The following is a 22,967-nucleotide window of genomic DNA, read 5'->3' as shown; positions in this document are numbered from 1 at the left end:
ATCCCCCATGACTCTCTTCTTTTGAGCAATTGGCTCTACAGACTTGAACGTGTTGAGAGAATGTTGCGCCAGGTCTCGTGGAACCCCAGTCATATCAGAGTGTTGCCACGCGAAGACCGACATATATGCTGTGAGCAATCTTTTCATTCTCAACCTCGTTTCGTCTGATATCGTAGCGCCAATTGTGATTGTCTGCTCCGGGAATTTTGGGTTGAGAATCCATTCCTCTGGCGCGTTGTCTGCCATTGGAAGTTTCATTCTCCCTTCCCGCGGAGTACTTGTCACTGCACACAAATGATCTCGGTATACAAATGTTACGCCTGTTGGTGTTGGGAACCCCAACGCGCCATGCGCAGGCGACGGTATGGCGTTGAATTGGGCAATCGTTCCTCTACCCAAGATCATATTGTGGCATGAAGTGGTGGGCAAGACCAAGAAGTTGACAACTTCGGCTCGCTTGTGTTTCTCATCCCCCATAGTTAGTTCAAATTGTATTTGACCTAGGGGATGAATGATTTCATTTGAAACACCAGAGATTGGTGCATTCACAATTTCAAGCCTTGCTTGGTCTGCTGGATCCAGCTTCCTGAAACATTGCTCATACATGATGTCCGATTCGCTGCCAGTGTCCACCAGGACTTTTGACACTTCATAATGAGCAATGTGTGTAGTGATGACAAGAGGACTGCTGATAGAAGGGCCTCCCCTGATTCTTGGGAAGATTACTTGCTGCTCGCGCCAATCTCCTTGGATTTGCGCGCTTCTCTTTCTTGATCTTTGCCCTTGCGTTCCTCCCTCGGCTACACAGATTCTTTTGAACTTTTTACTGGCAGAGGATCCTTCTGGTTGTTCATTTTCTGGTCTTGAGTTTTTCACCAGGTGAGCCAGCTTGCCTGATTTCACATCTTTTTCAATTGCATCCTTCAAGTGGTGGCATGCATCAGTGTTGTGTCCTGTGGACTTGTGAAACTCACAATACTTGCCATTGTTTGATGGTCCCTTGTGGTGTAGTGGCTTGGGGCTTTTGAACTGGACATTCTCAATGCTTAACACTTGTGAAGGCGTTTTAGTGAGGGGAGTCCATATTCTTGGCAGAGGTCTGTTAGGATCTCTGCCGCCTTCCCTCTTGTCACCCTCCCCGCGATTACGAACGTCTTTTTGGGGCTGGGGTGAGCTTGGTTGCGCCTGCTTTTCTGCGGAAGAAAAACTGGTTGGTTGCAACCTGGACCATACAGAGTTCTGTTTGCCCCTTCTTTCGTTGTTGCGCGGTGCCTCTGCTTGATGCCCTCTTTCTCTCGCTCTATCTTGGGCAATTTGTTTTTCATTTCTCGCGAAGACTCGCGATGCTTCCATTAGCTTGGCCCAAGTGGTTGGCATGCCATCTCTGCTCACGAGAGCTCGGCGGAGTTGATCACTGCGCGCGCCTTGTATAAAGGCCACGCGCAATAGTTGCTCAGTGATACCTCCGATTGCCAGAGACTCCTGATTGAAACGAGTTATGTAGTCTTCAATCGTTTCATCATTCCTGCGCACGCAGTGCATGATGTCATCAGGGTCGCGCGTGTGTCTGCGCTGCTGTACGAACTGAGCTTGGAACTTTTCCAATAGTTCCTCGAACCCATCGATTTGCCCAGTCGGCAAGCTTTCGAACCAGACACGCGCCGCGCCCGTGAGACAGCGAGCAAACATGTGACACCATGTTGGCATCGTCTAGCTTTCTAGGTTTCCAGTGTTGTAAAAACCTTGTAAGAAATCGTCTGGATCTGTTGTGCTGTCATATTTGCCCAAACCACTTGGCATATTGGTTTTGTGCTGAATGGGGGCCTTCGCGATGCGCTCAGTGAATTTTGAATGTTTCACCAAGATGGCTGGCCTGTACGGTGTGGTTACGTCCACTTGCCCTCTCACTGGTGGGCTGTACGGTGTGTACAGATCCAGATCGGCTTTGGCTCCAGGGGCCATGTTCATGTGCGCGCGGAGCTGTGAGCCTCCTGCATGTGTATCTCGCGTCTTCCTCATGCTGTGCACTTCTTCATCACTAAACTCAGCGTGTTCAGTGTGAACAGAGTGACCCTCTTCCGGCGCGCGCGCCCTTTTTGTTCCTTGAATGGTTTGCTTATCAAACGCTAGCCTTTGTGTTTTGTGTTTGACCAGCTCATTGTACTTGTCCATTAGACGCCGTTGCTCGTTTATGAGCCATTCTTTAGGGTCATTGGTTTCATCTTCTGGACCCATTGGTCCTTTTTGTTTCGCGCCGGTAAGATTTTGGAACGTGAGATCGTCTGGAGGAGTTTCAGTCTGGCCATGAGGAGTTGTGATGAAGGGATGGTTACTGGTGGTGCGCGTAGAATCACGTGGCACCCTCAGAAACTGCTGTCCCTCATTAACATCCTCACGTTCAATATCCTCCAGAACTTGATCGCTGTTACGAACACCAGAAACCATGGTGAAATTTTTTTTTTTTTTAGAGAACTGATGAGATTTTGTTGCCGTTGTAACAGGTGATGGCGCCAATGAAGAAACGTGGATCGACTCACTGGTAGACGATCAACTTTCCTCGGGTGTGATTGTGCTATTTCACCGATGGTTCTCTGAATCTGGATTCTTCCACCTACAAAATGAACAGCACCGTAAACTTACCCCTCAGAAAGGGACAGAGGGGTCCTCTTTGGGGTAACCCTCTGGTGTGAGAATAAGAATTTGTAGGTGAAGATAATAATCTGAGAGTAAGGAAATTGGAGTGTATTGCTTAATATAGCTTAATACTGTGTAATAGGGCATACCTCTCCTTGTGGAGTTGATGTGGTATTTATAGTGCTAGGGTTTCCAATGATTGGGCTCAGACCCAATTAGGGCCTTTTTGGCCTCCTCCTATTGCTTCGCGCCACGTGTCCTTGGGACACCTGGTGCTTTTTCATTGATTAATTGCACATGGGTTTTGCTGAGTTGTCCACCTTTCAGTGGCAGCTGTCAACATCAGCATATTCTTATTCCTTAAAAAGATACCTTCTGGAAGGTTGTCTGACGTGCACAATCAAGGTTGTCCTTATCCTGATTTGGATAAGGACGAGGTTGATTATGTGCATGTGTGATATGCGCCTATCCTGAGGATACGCGAGGTCTTCTCTTTATTCTCACGCGCAGATGTTTCATGCGCAGATGTGATATGCACAAGCATGTGATATGCGCCACGCGCGGATGCGTCACGCGCAGATGTGATATGCGTGAGCATATATGGTGCGTGAGCATGTGATACGCGTGAGCATATGTGATGCCTGAGCATGTGATGCATGAGCACATGTGATATGCGCCATGCGCATAGGTTTTGGCTTTGTGCCTTCATAATGTCTTGATTTCAAGCCACTTGTCTATATCTTGTGGGTTGACCCGCCTCGCTCGGTGTTGAGGCGGGTACATACCTCTTCATGTGCATTTTACACATTTTGGGGGATTTTTCATTGTAATTTTGGTTATGTATTGATAGTGTAGGCATGCATTTTAACAGAGACGACTTTTGAAGTACTATCGTATCAAGACAAAAAAACTCAAACTTGGTAGTGTTATGATTGATGAGCTAAAGGGGTATGACTTTTGCCATTTGAATCTATCGCCTTTTAGTCTTAATACTAATTAACTTATAAACTGTTGACTTTAAAATAATAATTTGTTGACTTACATTACCTTATGGCCTTACCAAGAAATACATTGCGTTTTGTGGATGACTAGATTAAGGAACATTATCCCATTATTATTATTATTTGAGTTAGGCCAGCAAGCAAGCTCAACAGAACACTATAGGTTTTTAAATCTACACAATGATAATTACTATATATATTATTTGAAAAATAACTAAATGATAAAAGAGTCGAATTAATATGAGCTTTTGTAAGTTTAATGAGCTTGGGCTCAACTTGGCTCGCTTACACCTCTATGGGTCGGGTTGTGCTACAAACACTTTTCTGTCAAATTTTTGAGAACTAATGCATTTGTTTTGCTTACCAAAATTACTAAAACAATATTATAACCGCGGATATTTTAATTATCATTACGAATAGTTTTACTTAGGAAATGGTATGCACTAATTTCCAGGTGTCGATATGATGTTTTTCAATGTTTAATTGCGAATTGTTAGGTATCGATCTTTTTGCATTTTTTTAGTGTTATACTTATGTTGTTTCTTTGTTTGTAGTTTTTTATGCTACTCTGCTGTTTTTTTTTTCTTGATGTTATGCAGTTTTGTTTGCTGTTATTTCGCTGTTGTTTTTTGTTGGTATTAGTTGTGCATTTTTACTGCATTTTAGTATACATTTTGCTGCTTTTTTTACATTTTGCTACAATTTTAGTATGTCTTCAATGTACTTTTTGCATTAAATGAAAATGAGGTAGTATTTTGTATTCGAAAGTGCAACCTATTATTTATTTATATAATTATGTTTATCAATTGTCAAAAGTAACCATAATCCAGAAGTGACCATGTTAAGTCATGTATTGACCACTAAATAACACCTCATGCAACTAATAAAATTGTCATAAGTGACTATCTATACCATAGTCACATAAATCGTGTTTCGCTCCGATACGGTTACGCAGTTCGGGTACGCGGTTCGCTAGTTAGGATGAATTTGGTACGGAGGGGTAGCTTCATTTTGGTACGAACCGGTACGATGTATCATAAAGTTCTGTTCGATGTACACCATTCAAAATAGTGTTATATACTTATATCATTAATACATCAGCAGGAGTAACTATTTGTTACTTTTAGCAATGAAAATAGCAACAATTCCTTCATACTTTTGTTTACAGTCAGCAACATTAAAGGTTTCAAAACAGTTTTAAAACAAAAAATTACTTTCATTTCAGCTCATTGTAAAATACAAAATGCAGTAAGGAATACAGAAAAACCATGTGACAACCTACAATATCCATTCAATTCTTAAACAATAATCAGACATAAATGCAGTACATAAATGCCATAGATTATATGCATATTCATTAAATCATCAAAAGTCTTAGAATTTGTGTTCACATGTATCTTACACGCTAGGTGATTATATGGATTACTGCGTCATGCTCACAAGCACCTGACATGACGATTGGTGATACTAAATTTTGAATAATAAAATAATAATGTTATATTTCAAAGGAAAAATGACACGATATATTTACATACATGTATATAAATAACGACTCGGAACCGTGTCTGGAGCGTTACGGTACTTCATAATCCAATGAACGAACTCGTGTAAACGAGCGAGTATAACAAGTACGTGTAGAGGAAAACCCAAAACTTAAATTAAATAGTTTCTTAATAATTTCACTAGACACATGTGGGTATGGTAAACACAAAAATTTCATCATCAAGATTATAACTAATAATTCAAGAGTTGCATTTAAACTAATCTAGCATAACCTAAGCAACTTTAATAAAGAAATTGACCATATGATCTCCCATAACCGATCTCTCTACATGAAGTGTGCACACACACTTCTAAACTTATATAAAAAAAAAGTAAAAGATAGGAACATCAAGCACTACTATTTCTTGGTCTAAAAGCTTTACTATAATTTATTATTACACAAAAATGCATTTGGGACAAAACAATATTTATAAAGAAGTTTTAACCCACTCACATTTCCACCTTTACCAACCAACACGCATCTCTATGTGTTATACTAAAAGTTGTAAAAACAAGTATGCAACTTATTTCTAAGCCAAAAAGTTGGTCTCCAAATAGTAGTTACACAAAAGGGGCTACAAAACAAGTCAACCTAGTATGAAAAGGTGTTCAAACCATGCTATGTATATCATCCTAATCCAAACGACATGTTCTTTTCTTGTGATATTCACGGTTATATACACATCCACTCATAATACATATACATACAAAACACTTATAAATATATTGACATAAGACTTAAGTTTAGAAAAAGAGTGTCAAATATGTGCACAAACGATCAACACCCTTATGCTTACCTTATTCCTCTTCCCCTCCTTGCTTTCTCTCAACCAAAGTCAACCACCATTTCCTTCCTATCTTCTGGTACATCTCAATAAACACACTAAAAGCATGTTGTTTCTTGCCTTCTTTAAACCAAGGCACATCCAAGTTAACACCACCACCTTTCAAGCTTCAAGCCATTTTTCAAGACCAAGTGTGGAGTAGGAGTCCAAGAGTTGGTGCAAACAAGCGTCTATTTCCTCATTTTTATTTTCTTTAATCCATCCTTAAAGCATATATAGTGAGTTTCTAATCTTTCTTATTTTCTTAAATTACAAGCTTTAATATTGGTGTTTATGTTAAATCATGTTCACCCAAATGTAAAAGTAATAAGAAGTACTAATAGAAGTATAGATCTAATAACATGTAACTTAAAACACGACACAAAAGTATGGATATAACATTTTGTTACTTGCAATATAATTATATATGGAACTTCTTATACAAGAGTGGATCTACCAATATGTGCTCAAAAGATAGACATATAGTTGTTAAAATGATAAACTTCTATTGAGTTTAGAGAGTAATTATTTTATATTAAAAAGGGTTTTTGTGAATAAAGGGATTTTTATTAAAATTAGTTTATTCAAAATAATTTGTTAGAATATTGTGTTTACAAGTTCTCCACATAAATAGATTGCGTGGAGTTATTTTAAGTAATAACTAATTCTATTAAATCTATACTCCAAAATAGATATATAGTAATATATATTTATTAAACGTTTTCAAGATATATATATATATATATATATATATATATATATATATTCACATACGTGCGTGAATACTTATTTTATGATATTATAAAATATTCATAAATGTGACCAACAATTGTAGTTATATAAAGGAATATTAGCTTCATATAATCCCAACTATTTTCTATTGGCAAATATAAGGACCAACTATCGAAATAGCAAAATATAATTCTAACTACGCATGTGGGTGGAAAATTAACGGGAAGTTAACATTCCGTTAGTTTTTTGTGACATGGCTGCTGAGTTGTCACGTAATTGGCTGACAGGGCTGCTGACGGGGATGCTGACTGGTATATTAATTAAAAAAACATACATATAAAATCAAAACCACCTGGGATCGTTATCCTCATTGGATATCCTCATCGGAAACCCTGCAACACCTCCAACCGCCGTCGGCCGGCCGTCTGCAACAACACCGGCCGCTCACCTGCAACAAGACCACGACTACTAGACGTCGGAAAGAAAGAACGGTGACGTCATAGATGCGTTCGTCGGGAGAAGATTATAGACGACGACGGGAATCGCTAAGAGATATGAGAAAATACGTTTTCAACTTCAATTCCAGTTATTCATACATTTTTAATCGAAATCAGCAAAAAATCTACTAAATTTATTTCCGATTTGTTAATTTAATAAACGAATCGAGAGAACGGATTATGTTGAAATTCTTTCATGGTGTGGTGGTATTGTTGATGAAGAAGCAATACACTAGGGGTGCACAGTGGTGTTATTGCAGGTTTCAGGTGGCGGTGGCCAGTTTTGGTATAGATGAACGGCCGACGGTTTAGTCCAGTCATCCTCGTTAATTTTTTCTATATGTTTTTTTAATTAATATACCAGTCAGCATCCCTGTCAGCAGCCCAGTCAGCCAATTACGTGACAACTCAGCAGCCACGTCACAAAAACTAACGGAAGGTTAACTTCCTGTTAATTTTCCACCCACATGCGTAGTTGGGATTATATTTTGCCATTTCGATAGTTGGTCCTTATATTTGCCAATGGGCCATAGTTAAGATTATACGAGGCCAATATTCCTTATATAAAATATATAACTACTCGAGTTCCTTATGGCATTTTTAAAAGAGATTGTATATGAAGTCTTGTACTTAACTTTCGTAAAAATACGTAAGTTTTAAAAGTAGATATATGTTGATAAGTATTTTCTTAGCGACTTATAAAAACAAAAATTATTAAATATATTTTTGACCCGGTATTTTTTCTAAAATAAATATATAATTGGAATTATATATTTATAAAACGAACAACATTCAAACATAAGCATATCACCAACAAGTCATCGCATAAGTCTAGGTGTTTGATGAACATGTAGCATAAACCGACATACTTATTTAACATGTCGAACCGACCTTAAGCTAGCCGTACTTGTCTTAGGGCGCACGTAGGACGAATACAAACAAAAGTTCGTACCAATCAGTTGCTGACGCTAAGGTGAGTTTCACGACCCCTTTTCTCTTTTACTGTCTTATAAACTAGGGGGAGAAACATACTAAACTTATTTGATAACATTATATTAACTTAGTTAGTAACTTTGCATAAACTTATTTAGTAACTTTTCATAAACTTAGTTGATAACTTTTCTTAAACTTACTTGGTAACCTTTACATAAACTTATTTCGTAACGCTGCATAAAATTTAATTGATGCTTCACATAAACTTATTTTATACAATAATTAGTAAGCAAAACATAGAATATTTATGTGAGCATGAGTTACACGAGGCCCTTAAGATCTTCGAATCAATACATTCTATAATCATTAACTATGGGTTTAGCCAAGGAATATGTGGGTAGTACTATCGGGATTAATCCCCCGCTCATGGTTAGTCGCTCTAACCGGCATGTTAATGGGTGCATTTAATCTAATATATTTACCGTGAGACAGTGCCGAGCAATGAAACAACATGATTTAGGCTTGATTATAGGCTCATTCTCATATATTAATTTGTATTCTTAGCTAGTCTACAGAGGATTATTGATCTTGTTTAGGTTATCGTATATATCATATTGCATTGCATACACTCACTTATATATCTAAACGGGCTTCTAAATTCGTAAACATAAACTTTTTTTTGGACAATGTTTTCATCGGGAAAACGCATTTATAGCAAAAAAGTTCAACTTTTAAATAAGTTTTAATACACATTTTCATCATGAAGACACAAATAAGTTATAAACTACATTTTATTTATGAAAACATGAACATTTTTTTACGTTTTTGATCATGAAAACACAAGGTTTTGATAAACGTTTTAATCATTAAAACACATATTTTTGAAATCATTACTTGTCTTATGCATTTTAAACATTGAAACAAAACATTTTCAAATCAACAGTTTTAATCACTTAAAACCTGTTAACTCACCAATATTATGTTGACTTTTAAGTATGTTTTTCAAGATATACAAATCAGGAAGAAATGTGTGGGCATATACAAGCATTGCATCGCATTTAGAACAACTACGTTAATAAATAGCTGTGATTATCCATGAACGTCACGCTCCCGCGTCTCTGCCTTGGTGGGGTGTGACAACCATAACATAATTTTCTAATCTAGCCTTGTCCTTTTTCCTTTCATGTGGTCATCCATTTCATATTCTAAATCTTCCCAAATCATTTCCTCCAATCTAGCACTTGAGCCTTCTATGTATGCGCTTTCCGGATTCATATCCAACTTTTTATGCAGGCCAAATTTATAATATTCCGTAAAATGCGATTGAAGCCTAATGTTAGAGTGAATAACACAAGTACTCCAATTTCTCTCGGCAGAAGAGCTACTAATGGGTTGGGACAGTACCTTTTTAGCTACTTCGGCTAATTCTGGTGTCTTCGATCCGTACGTACCCCACCAATCAATTGCATCCATAGTGACGGCATCAGCTTGCGTTGCGGATCTTGAATATATTCCTTTCTTCATGTGAAAAGTTGCAAATTATTATTCAAACATTTGTTGTTCAGCCTCATTCTTAGAATTCTTTTAAACGCCTCCATAACACCAAGTGTAAATTCCTTGTCTTTGTTAGGAGCCTTTCTAGGCTCTTCACCGGGTGCTAACTTCTCTAAATAGTATTTATCATAATATTTAGGACTTAAAGCAAAGCCTAAGCAATGAAGTGTAATTTTTTCCCACCAAGCCAAAGCAATCTTATTAATTTCAGGAAAATAACTCGACAATTTGTTCTCCCTCATAATATATCTAATTTCACCAACCATGTTGTCCATTTTCTCATAAATTTCCCCCATTCTAGGGTCTTCACCATCACAGAATTTAATTAGAAAATAAATTGGTTTTGTCCATTTTCTCAACATCTTCCCAAAACAAGTCATCTTTTATGGTCTCACACATATTTGCCCCGGCTGTTCTACTATTTTCATCCCCACTTTTGATCAATTCCCTCCAAGAATTGAGGACAGTAGCTGTTGCTAGTGCCTCCCGACATTTCAGTTGCCTTCTCAAGAGAATATAATGTGATGCAAAACGAGTCTTTGCAACTTTCAATAATTCTAACTTCGAGTTTTCTTTGAAAATTGCTAATGCATGAGTGTGGTTAATGAAATACTTTACAATAGCCTTGCCTCTTTTATAAGTGTCAAATATCCAAAAAAAATGCATTTGCCATGTCTTTAAAAATAAGATTTAACGTGTGTACGTAACAAGGGAACCAAAATATATGTGGATATACCTTCTCGATCTCTTTTCCAGCCACCTTGCAATTCGTCGCGTTATCCGTCACAACCGACAACATGTTGCTTGCCCCAATCGCCTCAATAGACCCATTAATAAAATTAGCAATCTCCTTTCCTATTTTCTCCACCCTTAAAAAATCCTCCGAGCACATGAACATTGCACTACGTGAATTAACCGCAAGTACATTGATAAGTGGACTCCTTTTGACATTAGACCACCCATCTGAAACGATCGATACTCTTTGGGTGTACCACGTGTCTTTAACGGGTACTAACTCCTTCTCAACATCCCTAACGCATTCTTCAAGTAGTACTGTTATTGCCTTTTCATTTGATGGGGGCTTATATCCAACATGTGCATTCCTTATGGCATTTATCATTTCAAGAAAGTGCGGGTTACGTAACACATTAAACGGGATTTCGTTTGCACACAAGCCTCTAATTATCTTCAAGTCCACCGTCTCTCTCTAACGCGCCAAAAGTTTCTGCAATGCCTTTCTTTGAAGGTGCACGGGAGGATAAAACTGATTTTTTTAAAGTCTTTGAACAGTTTCCAGAATTTTCAGCTTCTTTTGCCTTGGAAAAGGCCTTTCATATAGCCTTCTATCTCTAAGTACCGCTGAGCATCTTTTAATCTCAGCTTTTTTATCCACAGTAGCCCCAAAGAAATGAACGTGAATTTTGGTGTAAGGGCTGGTGAACTTGTCCTTACAGTGATTGCAAGTCCACTTTTTGCTACTTCCTGGATTCTTACTATTTCTTGCACCATGGAATGTTACTTCACCAAGAAGTGGCTTAGATGAATATTTCTCTTCTCTTCTTTTTTGTGATCGACTTCCACTTGCCGCTGCTGATGATTCTTGAACAACCTCATCATCCTCAAGGTCAATGTAAGTACCTTGAGTCTCACTGACATGTGTCTCTCTTTCATCTACTGTTTTTTTGTGATCGACTTCCAAAAGCCATTTGAGAAATTGGATATGAAATAGAACAGTATGTTTGTGAGCTGTGACAGTGAAATAGAACAATATGTTTGGATGAAATTAGAGATGACACTAGAGGTATTATACATGTTATTGGATGTTAAAATCTGCATGCTACAGGCTGTATGGTATGAAATCGAAGAGACGTAGGCGCTGATTGATATGGAGTGACGTACCAGAAATCCCGCCAAATTAGGATCTATTTTCAGAACCCCGCCAATTGATTTGGTCCCACGTACCATCAATTCCGATACTTGATTTCTTGTTCAATTGGAGCTACGACCATCAATTTCTAATTCGCGAATTAGGGTTTAATTGGATCGAACGTACCAGAAATTGGGATCGCGATTTCTATGGTGACTGGAACGAAAACGAATTCTGATTGGGTACATCAAGTACCAATACGAAATTCGTGGGTGTTGTAGCGATTTATGTGACTATGATCTATACTATAGAGTGCATTTGTTACTACTTTAAACAATTTTGATTCATTGTGATTAAATATGTAATCCGTTAAATTATACCTTTGATTCAATTCTATATACAAATATATTTGTGGTTATGTGTTTAAGGTTTTAATATTAATTTTATTTTTTTGTCAATATGTAAGATTGGGTTTCTTTGATGTTTAGGCATGCTAAAGGTGGATTAAAGTTGGAAGTGAATTGATCCAATAGACAGGCTAAAGCAGAAACTACTATCGAATATGAATGAGCTAAAACTGGAAATCTGAAGCAGAGCGCTTGACCCGTTTGCTCTCTGATTGATGCGCGGGCCGTGGTAAAATGGAGCTCCGTATTTGAGCTGGAGCCTATATAGTAAGGAGAGAGTCTGATGACTTATTCAGTCACTTAGTTTTTTACCTTGTTCATATCGTTCTGTCTGTCTTGTTTGTGAGCGATGTCTAGGTTTTGGGTCTTACCGCATTGACAAAAAAAGTCAAATTGTATGGCCTAACTGACTTTATGGTCAAATAAGTGACTTTATAATTTTGATTAGATACTGATTGGAAATAATTAATTTTTAGGCACGTGTAAAATTATATAATTTCATTTAAGTTACATCCCCCTTCCCCCCTTCTCTGTTGTATTTGGCTACATGTCAAGTTGAATGCTCTTCTGATGACTGGCTGCTAAGTCAAAGAAAGACCAAACAATAGAGTTGCACAAGATAGGAAATTAGATGTTGCAGCACTTAATCAAAATGTTGAATGGTGTTTATGAACAAATTATTTTAATTTTTGTTCCACAGACGCAACATATAACCATGTATGTTTACATGAAAAAAATAACTGTTAAGCATAACAATTAGGGGTTAAACTAAAAATTGAAGCTATTTGAAATTAAGAAATCCAAACCAAATTCTTATTTGGTTCAATTTTAATCATCGACAATAGAAAACGAGTACCACATTGTTAATTGTCATTGCCATCATATTGTGCGGGCACCTACTAATATATATTAAAAACAATTATCTTGTTTTAAGAATTTAATTTCTCTAATAATATAACTATTTTATCTTAATTTTAACATGTTATGTCAGGACTTAGTATGGACATGGCATTGACCATCAACTGTTCGACCAGACAATGAGACAAGCCATTGTTAATGTTATTGTGTCGGCCATGTCGATACATTCAGACTAACCATAGTTGTAACACAATAAATCAAAGTTCAAAAATCATTAAAAAATAAAAAGTATCCATAACACGTATGTAGCTACTTCAACACTTGTCAAACATATTCATCCTCTCATCCGCCACCTCAACTGCTGCTTTGCTCGACGACTGTATAAATAAACTATACACGTTGTTTCTCCTTCTCCGTTCAAACTTATAATCGGAAAAGATGGGGTTTAAAGGCAAGATTTGCGTTGCCTTCTTGTTACTTGTAGCCACCTTTCTCGCTTCCACAAGTTCTGGTTCGACCGACCCGAACCAGGAAATGGTGATTTGCAAGAAGACGTGCGAGCAGATCATCGGCACCGACCAAGACGACAAGCCGAGGTGCACGAAAAGCTGCGAGAAGTACCATAAAGAGAAGGGGAAGTGGGAAAGAGACCAACCCGAAACCGGTACCACAAGCCAACCCGAACAAGGCCGGAGTAATGACAACAATCCTTATGTGTTTGATCACTTCGCGGCTCAACTAGAAACCGAGCGCGGTAACGCTCAGTTTCTTCAGAAGTTCACCGAGATTTTCAAGGGAATCGAGGAATACCGAGCTGGAGTTCTTCAAGTCGAGCCTCAAACGTTCATACAACCGAATCATTGGGATGCCTATGCTCTCAATTATGTTTCAAACGGTACAAATCTTAACTAATTTTGATCGTTATTATTCGAATATTCTAACGTGTTTCGATTGTTTTTACAGGTTATGGAAGGGTTACTATGATCGAAGGAAATTCAAGGAAAAGCTTTAATGTTAAGCGGGGAGATCTTTTTCTTGTACCGGTTGGAATCACCGTGTATCTAGTAAACACTGACGACAATGAACGGCTTGTTTTGGCCAAGATTCTGCGTTCCGTCTCCGTTCCGGGTGAACTGGAGGTGGGGAACAAATTAAATTACAAATTTACAAATAACCAATTTGAATTATTGAGTTTTGCATGTGGATTTCTGATTAATAATCTCCGGTTTCAGTTCTTTAGCGCCGGGCGTGGTTTCTTCAATGCATTCAGTCCCGAAGTTCTTGAAGCCGCGTTTGAAGTAAGTTTTATTGAATTGTACCGGATACGTTTGTTTGTTTGTGTCATACCACTCTAGACCCTACTCTATGAGTGAAATAGAGAAAGACAGTATTGAATACGTATGTTTGTTTGTTATAAACCTAAATTTATTAAATAAAAAAAATCTAATTACAATATAGAGGCAACATCCCCTCCTAAGGGGATGGCGAAAATAAAATTTGAAACTTATTATAATAGAGAGGTAGCCCTCCTCTCCGGAAGGGCAACAGACCCGGCCCACTCTCCTGAGAGGCCAATAATTTTTAAAATAAAAGAAATAAATTTTATATTTTATATATAGTTTTGTTTTAACACAAAAAAACAAAAAAAATGACTCTTTAGTTAAATGGAAAGTTTCATGGACTATAGAATTTTTTTTACTCTATCAAGGCCTAAAATTTTAAGGGGTTATTGGAAAATTTTTAAGGGGTTATTGGAGACGGCCCTGAGAGGCAGGTAAGCAGACAACAAAATAGCTATTTTCGAGAATGTCTTTGAATTGTTGTAGGTTGAATGGCAATGGATAGAGGATAACAAAATAGCTATTTTCGAGTTAATGTCTTTGAATTGTTGTAGGTTGAACGGCAATCAATAAGGAGAATGTTCGGGCAGCAGAAAGTAGAACAATGGGCATTTAGGAAAGCTACGCCCGAGCAAATTAGTTCGTTGACTGGAGAAGATGAAGGTTGGTTATGGCCCTTCGGTGACCGAAAGGACAAAGATAGACATATAAACATCTACAAGAAAGAGCCATCGGTGGCAAACGAGAACGGAATCCTCCACGAGGTTAACTCCAAAGATTTTCCCGCTCTAGGAGATATCAATGTCGCCTTTTCATACTACAACATAACTCAGGTGTGGTTTTTGTGGTTTTTCACAGCTTCTTTTAATACTAGTATAGTTTTTTTCTTAGCACCTAGGCCATGGGTTATATTCTAACGTCTAACATAAGTTAAGATGACATGACATTTTAAGTATGCATTAAACCACTCCCCACTAGTCTTATGTTTGATAAGTTAAGATGACATGGCTAGAGGTGGCAATATGAATGGGTTGGGTTAGATTTGGGTGATGGGTCAGGATGGGTATGGGTCAGAATGGGTATGGGTCAGGATGGATTTTTAAAATAGAGGGTTAGGGTGGGTATGGGTCAAGATGGGTAAAGTTAATCCATCTTGACCCAAGTAAAGGTTAAAATGCAAAGTATTTCAAAAACCCCTCAAAAAAATATTCAAAAAATTTAATAAAAAATTAATAACTCAAAATATAAATCAAAAACATTTAATAAAAAATTAATAACTCAAAATATAAATCAAAAACGCAAAATGTAAAATAACTAAAATGTCATGCCGTTGTCCTAGATTCATAAAAATAAAAATAAATAAATAAATAAATAACTCTTTTTTGTCTCGGTTCAGGGTCGGATTTTTTTTCGGTTCATTTTTGCTTTTTTTCGTTTTGGTATCTATTCGGTTTCAATATTTTCGGATTTTGTTCGGTTTCAAATTCTCGGTTTCATTCGGTTTAAGATGGATATGGGTCAAGATGGGTAAAATTAACCCCTGTCTTGAACTAAGTTAAGGTTAAAATACAAAGAGTTCAAAAACCCCTCAAAAAATATTCAAAAAATTAATAAAAAAATAATAACTCAAAATATAAATCGAAAACGCAAAAAGTAAAATAACTAAAATGTTTCCCCCGTCTTCCTCGTTCATTAAAAAAAAACCTCGGTTTTGTCTCGGTTCAGGTTCGGTTTTTCATTTTTTTTTTTGCTTTGGTTTTGCTTTTTTCCATTTCGGTCGGTTTCGGTATATGTTCGGTTTCAACGATTTCGGTTTCAATTTCTTGGTTTCTATTCGGTTCCGTGGGTTTTGTTTGAAATAAAATTGGATAAAACTTGTTTTAGTCTATTCTAACCCATAAACAAACCCATTTTAACTTATAACCAAAAGTCACTAGCATTTTCTCAACCCATCTTGACCTTCTTGCAAAATTCTTTTGATCCATCCTGACTTATCTTAATTTTAAAAGTTATCCAAATTGACCCAAAACAACCCAAATGAGTTTGTTTTGCCACCCTTAGACATGGCATTTTAAATATGCATTAAACCACTCCCCACTAGTGTTAAGTTTGATAAGTTAAGATGATATGGCATTTTAAATATGCATTAAACCACTCCCCACAAGCTTTAAGTTTGTTAAAAAGACCCATGCATTATCCTTTTCACAGGTTAAAAAAGGAACAATGTGTATTAATTATGTATTAATTATTAATTGATTTGTTATTAGTTATGTTCCTTTGAGTGAGATGGAGTGAAAGAGAGAAAAATTATGAAAAATGAATGATATGATGTTTACGTGGAGGTAAGAGGGGTTAGAATATAGCCCATGACATTATGTAGAGATGTTCAAAACGGTTTGGGACTAGGAACCGGAACCGGTTCCTATATTCAAAACCCCCTTTTAAACCGGTTCTAGGCTCGAACCGGTTAGGGAACCGAACCGGTTCTCCCACCCTCGGACCCCTAACCTATCTAACCGGTCCTAACCCGGTTCCTAACCCGGTTCCTGTACCGTAACCGGTCAAAAAACGGCTATTTTTGACCCCAACGGTCAAAAAACGGCCAAAAATGCAAGAACCGGTTCCGGTTCGGTTCCAGAACCGGTTCCGGTTCGGTTCCGGTTTCTACCCGCCCCCACTCAGAAATGCAAGAACCGGTCACGGATCATCGGGTTGAATCAGATAGGGTCCGGTTCCTACAAAAAACGGGTAAGAACCGGTTCGGGTCCGGTTCGGGTCCACCGGTTCGGTTCCAGGAACCGGTTTCGTTGAACATCTCTAGGATAGTCTACTAATATTATTTCCGATGTATTTGGTTTTGGTAAGTGTTAGCTAAACCTTATATTAAATGAGTTACTATATTTTACATCTTAAAGCAGTTTCAAAACAACACAAATTGTTTGTTATGAGTGAGAATTTGATGGCTACTTTTGTTTGTTTCCTTGATTTCTCTTGAAAATCAAGCTCAGGATCTACAACTTGGTTAAAATCTTCAATTTACATTTGCAGGGATCCATGGCGGGACCCTTTTACAACACCAAGGCAACTCTGGTGCTGATGGTGTCGAACGGTGTTGCTCAGTTTGAGATGGCGTGTCCTCACTTGTCCGAGCAAGCCTCCAGTAGTGGTGAAATTCACCCGCGTTACAAAAAAGTGAGCTCAAAACTGAGACGGGGGATGGTGGTTGTGATCCCGCCTGGTCATCCTGTTGTAATTGAAGCATTCGGTGAGGAAGGTCTTGAAATGGTAGGTTTCGGGTTGAATTCGGATGAAAATGAGTGGTTCCCACTGGCGGGGCGGGATAATGTGATGAGTCAATGGGAAGATGTGGCGTTGGAGCTGACATTTGGTTTTCCGGCTAAGGAGGTGCAGAAGGTGATACAAAACCAGCACAAGAAGCTTTTCTTTAAAGCTCCGGTGAGGAGAGACCGTGCTTTTGCTTAAACTGGGTGGCGACCGGCGACAGCGCGCTAGTAGTTGTGGTTGGCAGCTGTGTTGCTGTGGTGACTGAGTGCTAACTTTGTAATAGTGATGATGAGCATGATAGTGTTATGAATATGCTACCATGTTGAAATAAATAAAACTCCGGCTGTACGTTTCGATCTACTAGCACCGGACAGTCTTGTGTGCATAAGCTTAAAACCAACATTATTTGAATTACATTACACTTTATTAGAAATAATAAAATTTTGTAAAAACACTTCCAAAGAAATAAAACTCGGTTGTTTCTATCAACTAGCGTTAAAACAGTTTTATGAACACAAACGTAAAACAACATCATCTGAGTTTAAATTTCATTCTGAGTTTAAATTTCATGTATTTTATTATTGAACTAGGTTAGAGTCCGTATTTCACACGGGTGAAAAATATAATAAAAATAAAAAAATTATTATATGTAATACGTAAATTCTTTTGATATATATTATTCAATATAATTTTTAATTTTAATTCAATTTTCATATAATAATTTTTATTTATGACTTATTTATTAAGTTTTTGATATATTATGCACTATAATTTTAAATTGAAAATCAAATTTTGATGTTTGATTTATTTCAAATAAAACATACATACCAATATTGTTATATTAAATATTGTGTGTATAAAAATGATATTTATAATAAAATATTGTCACATGTTTAAAAACTAAATTTACAAAGATTAAGGTTTTGTTGTAAAGAAAATAAATAAAAATATATTATATTTTAAAATAAAGAGAAAAACGATGAATAATCTTAAATGGTTGTGTTAAAGAGATATGAGAAGACAACGTCATCTTGTGAATTATGAAAATGTTAACAATTAAATATAATTTTGGTTTTATACTTGAATAGAAATTACATTTATATATGTTAAGTCAAGAAGTCAAGCACAATTACCATTTTAATGGAGTTTATAAGTACATTTGATTTAAAACATGAGGTCTTGGGTTTGAAATACATATCACACAATAATATATTTTTCAAAATTTTATAAAATCTTACTGGTCATGGGTTACAATATAAAAACGAGTCATGGGTCATAATGATAATATAATAGGAAATAGTGGCAACTACTTGGCATCTATGTGGAGTGCTTAGTTAAATGTCATGTGTGGACAACTTGTGTTGCTTTAATAGTATAGTTAGATTAATATCTTTGGTTACAATTGCAGGGGTATTTGATATTCGGTTTATTATTATGAGCTCACAATCCCTTAGATATCTAGGGTTTGTATTTTGTTAAGGGGTTTTTACATATATCCCCATACTAAGATTATAAATTACATATTTCTCTAATCATAAATGTTAATATCATATTTCCCCGTTTCAAATTAAATTACCTTTTTACCCTTTAAAATATACAAATATTCAGCACAACTAATGAATTAACTAAACAGCACAAAGTGACACACGTTAAGAGATAATGACTACCGGGCCGGTTTCCGTCATGTCACACCCCGACCAAAGGCGGCGGAACATGCCGAGGTGTAACGATTGTCCATATGCACAAGACACTAATTAAAGTGACAGTATTTAATAAACTCATTTTATTTCACAACATCGAAAATGTCACATAACAAATTATCCATAAAATAACCATAAAAAAGATATAATAAAATATGGCAAATTTGATATTGTTCATTTTTACTAATATCCTAAGGTCTTTGATGTCGTTTTCTTCACAATCATAAATCAACCAAGATGCAAACCTGCAACATTTTATAAAATAAAGTTTGTCAACAGAAAGGTTGGTGAGCAATTCATAAATTTAATCATATTAGTATATAATAAAGTTAGCCACAAAACTTGCATACGAAACGATAAATAAAAGTGGTAATTTGGATAAATAGATATCGCTAAACACATTAGCGACACCTAGCTATAAGGGGATGCCAAATAGTCTAGGATTTTATAGTTATCGTTAATTGCATTACGTTAACGACACCTTGCTATAAGGGGATGCCAAATAGTCTAAGATTTTATAGTTCCACCAACCAAAAAGCGATAAACACATAGACATATAAGCATAGAACACCAAATCGAGCAATTATTTAGGTAAAGTATACAACTACATTTGTGGTTTAAGATTCAAATATAAAGCATTTTGTTGAATAAGTATGAAATGTCACCCCCAAAATAAAAGATGGAAAATGGGGTATGAAGTACTCACCTTCAAGTAGTAAACTTGAAAGATGATAATTTGGAGATTTGTCGGAACGACGAGTTTAACGCACAATGCCTAAAAAGAAAAGAAGTCTTGAATTTAGAAAGGTTGTCTTGAAGGTCTTTAAACAAAATAAATGTTGAGAAATGTAAATAATTAAAGTTCAAGGTTTTACAATGTAACTATTTAAGAATTTATAATAATAACCCTTTAAAAATGTAAGTTTGCTCGAAACCGGGTTAAAGTATCTAACCTTAATATTTACTCAACCTATGTTAGTAATAAGGTGGGTAAAATGTAAGAATACAAATCCCTTTGGAATAAAGATGCTAAAACGGTTTTTTTTTATCGAGTGTTCGGGTTGTCGGTTAGGGTCTTGATAATTGGTCAAACCCTAAGTCAACTTTCCAAAATATTGAATGTTATGAGATAACTCTATAAAATTTAATAAGACTTAACCAAGTATGTAGTTCCATTGTTTTAGAACTAACCATGCACGTTAAGCGAGTGTTCGGTTTTGTCGGTCCAAACTTTGTTATGAGATCAAGTTGGATATAACATTTCCAAGTACTTAAGAAAATATTTAAAAATCAATTTGTAACTATCTTTAAAGAAATATACAAGTCTTGATGGCTAAAAAAAACACACTTGTGTGTCTTAAGCGAGTAAGAATCGGTTTGGTTCGGTTTCCATCTCACAACAAGTTCATAGATGGTTTCCACATGTCCAAACACTAAATAACTTGTATAATAATGTACAAATAAAAATACTTTAAGTTTTACAACCAAAAATTAACAATAAAGTCTTTAAACAAAAGTTCGGTTTTCGGTTCGGATCGTGTTTCGGGTTAAGACCGAGGTAAGATTCTACAAACCCATAACCATAGAATTTGTAAAAATGATTTTAGAAACTTAGATCTAACAATAAGTATGTTTAAACAATTATTTAACAAAACTAGTAACAAAGTTTGGTTTACGGTTTAGAGCTATTTACGGTTAAACCGAAGCATAGACTCTTAAAAACCCATAACCATGGAACTTGTAAACCTGACCAACAAACTAAAATAAGCAAGATTAATATGTATGAACAAGTTATATAGATGTATATATATCAAGGACACGAAGTCCTCCATGAAGCCTTGCCTTATGAGGTCCGAAACCTCACCGACCGGAATCGAAGAAGTAACTACCAAAGGTAAACAAGGGGTGTATATTATATATATGTTGCACAACCATAAACAAGTATTAATAAGGCTACATAAACTAATTAAGATGAAAGACTAAAAACCTTCAAGAACACTTAAGAAGATAACCTTAAATCTTTGATGTTTGAGAGAGTTTTTTTTTTTTTTGGAGTTGTAGCAAGGGAAAATGAAGAGGAAAGATGGTGTATATATAGGGTAATGTTGGTGGTCAAATATGGGTGTGAGACACAAGAGTTTTCATGCAAAATGGATCAAGACAAAAACACAAAACAACAAAAAAAAAAATAAATAATAAATAAATAAATAAATAAAAATAAAAATAAAAATATGATGTTTTCAAGACCCAACAAGTGTGAAACAATATTGTAACATAAATCCATCATTTTGATTATAACATAAGCTTCGGTTTACAAATAGGGTCGGTTTACATAATAAACAAATACAAAAACGAATACAAACAAGACCCGAAATTGACGAATGTCACATGTCGGGTTAAGATCTACCGGACCGAAGGCGTCTCCGCGTTGTTCTCCGGCATCTCCGCCACCGTTCTCCGGCAGACGTTGTATTCAACTACTAGAATGGGACTGTACGAGATTTTTCGTAAAGAGTGGACTGATGAATCCACCGATAATTTTTCCTTAACTCAGAAAATAACCGTCGGATTATTAGCCTGGGGTATTGGTGCTACTGTTGGCAATCTAGCCGGAGCAAGCCGACGGCCGGCTTCCGACGGCTCAACGCCGGAACTACAAAGGAGTCTTCGACGCAATCGGCACAATGATTAAACAGGAAGGGGTTACTAGCCTGTGGCGCGGCTCATCGCTTACGGTGAACCGCGTGATGATTGTAACGGGTCGCAGTTGGCGTCATACGACCAGTTCAAGGAGATGATAATCAATAACGGCGTTATGACGGGCGGGTTAGATACGCACGTGACGGCTAGTTTTGCAGCAGGGTTTGTGGCGTCGGTGGCGTCTTATCCGGTGGATGTGATGATGATGATGACGACGATGATGAAACTTGATGTCTTTTAAGATAAAGAGAAAAATAAGGCAGCTACTATTATCTGGTCTTACAAATCATCTGAAACTTAAGAATATGGGGCTACCACAATATCCAGTCTCACAAAACATTACGCAAATTTTTTTTTTTTATTATTTTTCTAAATAAAGGGTTAATAGTCAATTAAAAAGTTAAAATTTAATAAAATGGATAAATGAATAATATATATGTTTTAAAATAGAAAAATAAAGCTCCTTAAAAAAATGGGATATATGCAAATACCCCTTTTGTTAACTATATCCGAATACGGCCCTTATCCATATTCGTTCATTTAGTTAATAAAGATAATTTTACTTTATTAAAAATAATAAATAATAATTTTCTATCCCATCTTCAAAAGTTTTGAATGAAAAACCTATTCGCTGCATCCATTCCTTCACGTTGCGGTAACTCTTTGAATTCACTTTTTATCGAAAAGGGGTTGGTGTCGTTTTCACTATGCATTTGTTTTAATTATGCATTTTTTTTAATAATAGTTATAGCCGTGCTTATACTATGTATTTTATAATGAATTTATTTCTGTCATAATTATTTTTGTTATATATGTAAGTCGATCTAAACCGGAACAAACTATCTAAAACTATTTTGAGCGAATATTAATTTTCTGTGAAAACATTTTCTGTTCCGACACAACGAAACATCAACCGAGACGAACAATGGTTTATGTTTTTTTGTGTTGGTCACTTGGTTGGACTCACGGACTCTGAATCAAAGTTCAAAAATCTGTTGCCACGTACGAATCCTCACTTCAACATTTGTCAATACTTCCCACGAATGCATTATAAGTAAATTACCCGTACACCGATCTAACTTCATTGGAAAAA

General features: G+C 36.3%; 1 protein-coding gene and 1 pseudogene across 1 annotated transcript; both read left to right on the top strand.

The window, feature by feature from the left end:
• Positions 1 to 13,287: 13,287 nt before the first annotated feature.
• LOC143556733 (vicilin Jug r 6.0101-like) lies at positions 13,288 to 17,679 on the top strand. Its single transcript, XM_077045989.1, has 5 exons — positions 13,288 to 13,744; positions 13,813 to 13,988; positions 14,082 to 14,147; positions 14,744 to 15,022; positions 17,238 to 17,679. Exons 1-5 carry the CDS (start codon positions 13,288 to 13,290, stop codon positions 17,670 to 17,672), a joined length of 1,413 nt encoding a protein of 470 aa, XP_076902104.1. The 3' UTR covers positions 17,673 to 17,679.
• A 1,454-nt stretch (positions 17,680 to 19,133) lies between these two features.
• On the top strand, positions 19,134 to 22,115 carry LOC143556725 (mitochondrial uncoupling protein 4 pseudogene; annotated as a pseudogene).
• The last annotated feature ends 852 nt before the right edge of the window (positions 22,116 to 22,967 follow it).

The sequence above is a fragment of the Bidens hawaiensis genome, unplaced genomic scaffold (assembly GCF_021521415.1).
Source record: "Bidens hawaiensis isolate Kalapana, Puna unplaced genomic scaffold, B.hawaiensis_p1.1 tig00018672_1, whole genome shotgun sequence".
Classification (NCBI taxonomy): domain Eukaryota; kingdom Viridiplantae; phylum Streptophyta; class Magnoliopsida; order Asterales; family Asteraceae; genus Bidens; species Bidens hawaiensis.
This window is presented reverse-complemented; position numbering and strand designations above follow the sequence as displayed.

Excerpts from the sequence above, each read along its gene's own strand:
- LOC143556733 (XM_077045989.1), top strand. The coding sequence starts at position 13,288 with ATGGGGTTTAAAGGCAAGATTTGCGTTGCCTTCTTGTTACTTGTAGCC. Across the intron at positions 14,148-14,743 it reads TTCTTGAAGCCGCGTTTGAA|GTTGAACGGCAATCAATAAG; the intron begins GTAAGTTTTATT and ends GAATTGTTGTAG. Across the intron at positions 15,023-17,237 it reads CATACTACAACATAACTCAG|GGATCCATGGCGGGACCCTT; the intron begins GTGTGGTTTTTG and ends TTACATTTGCAG.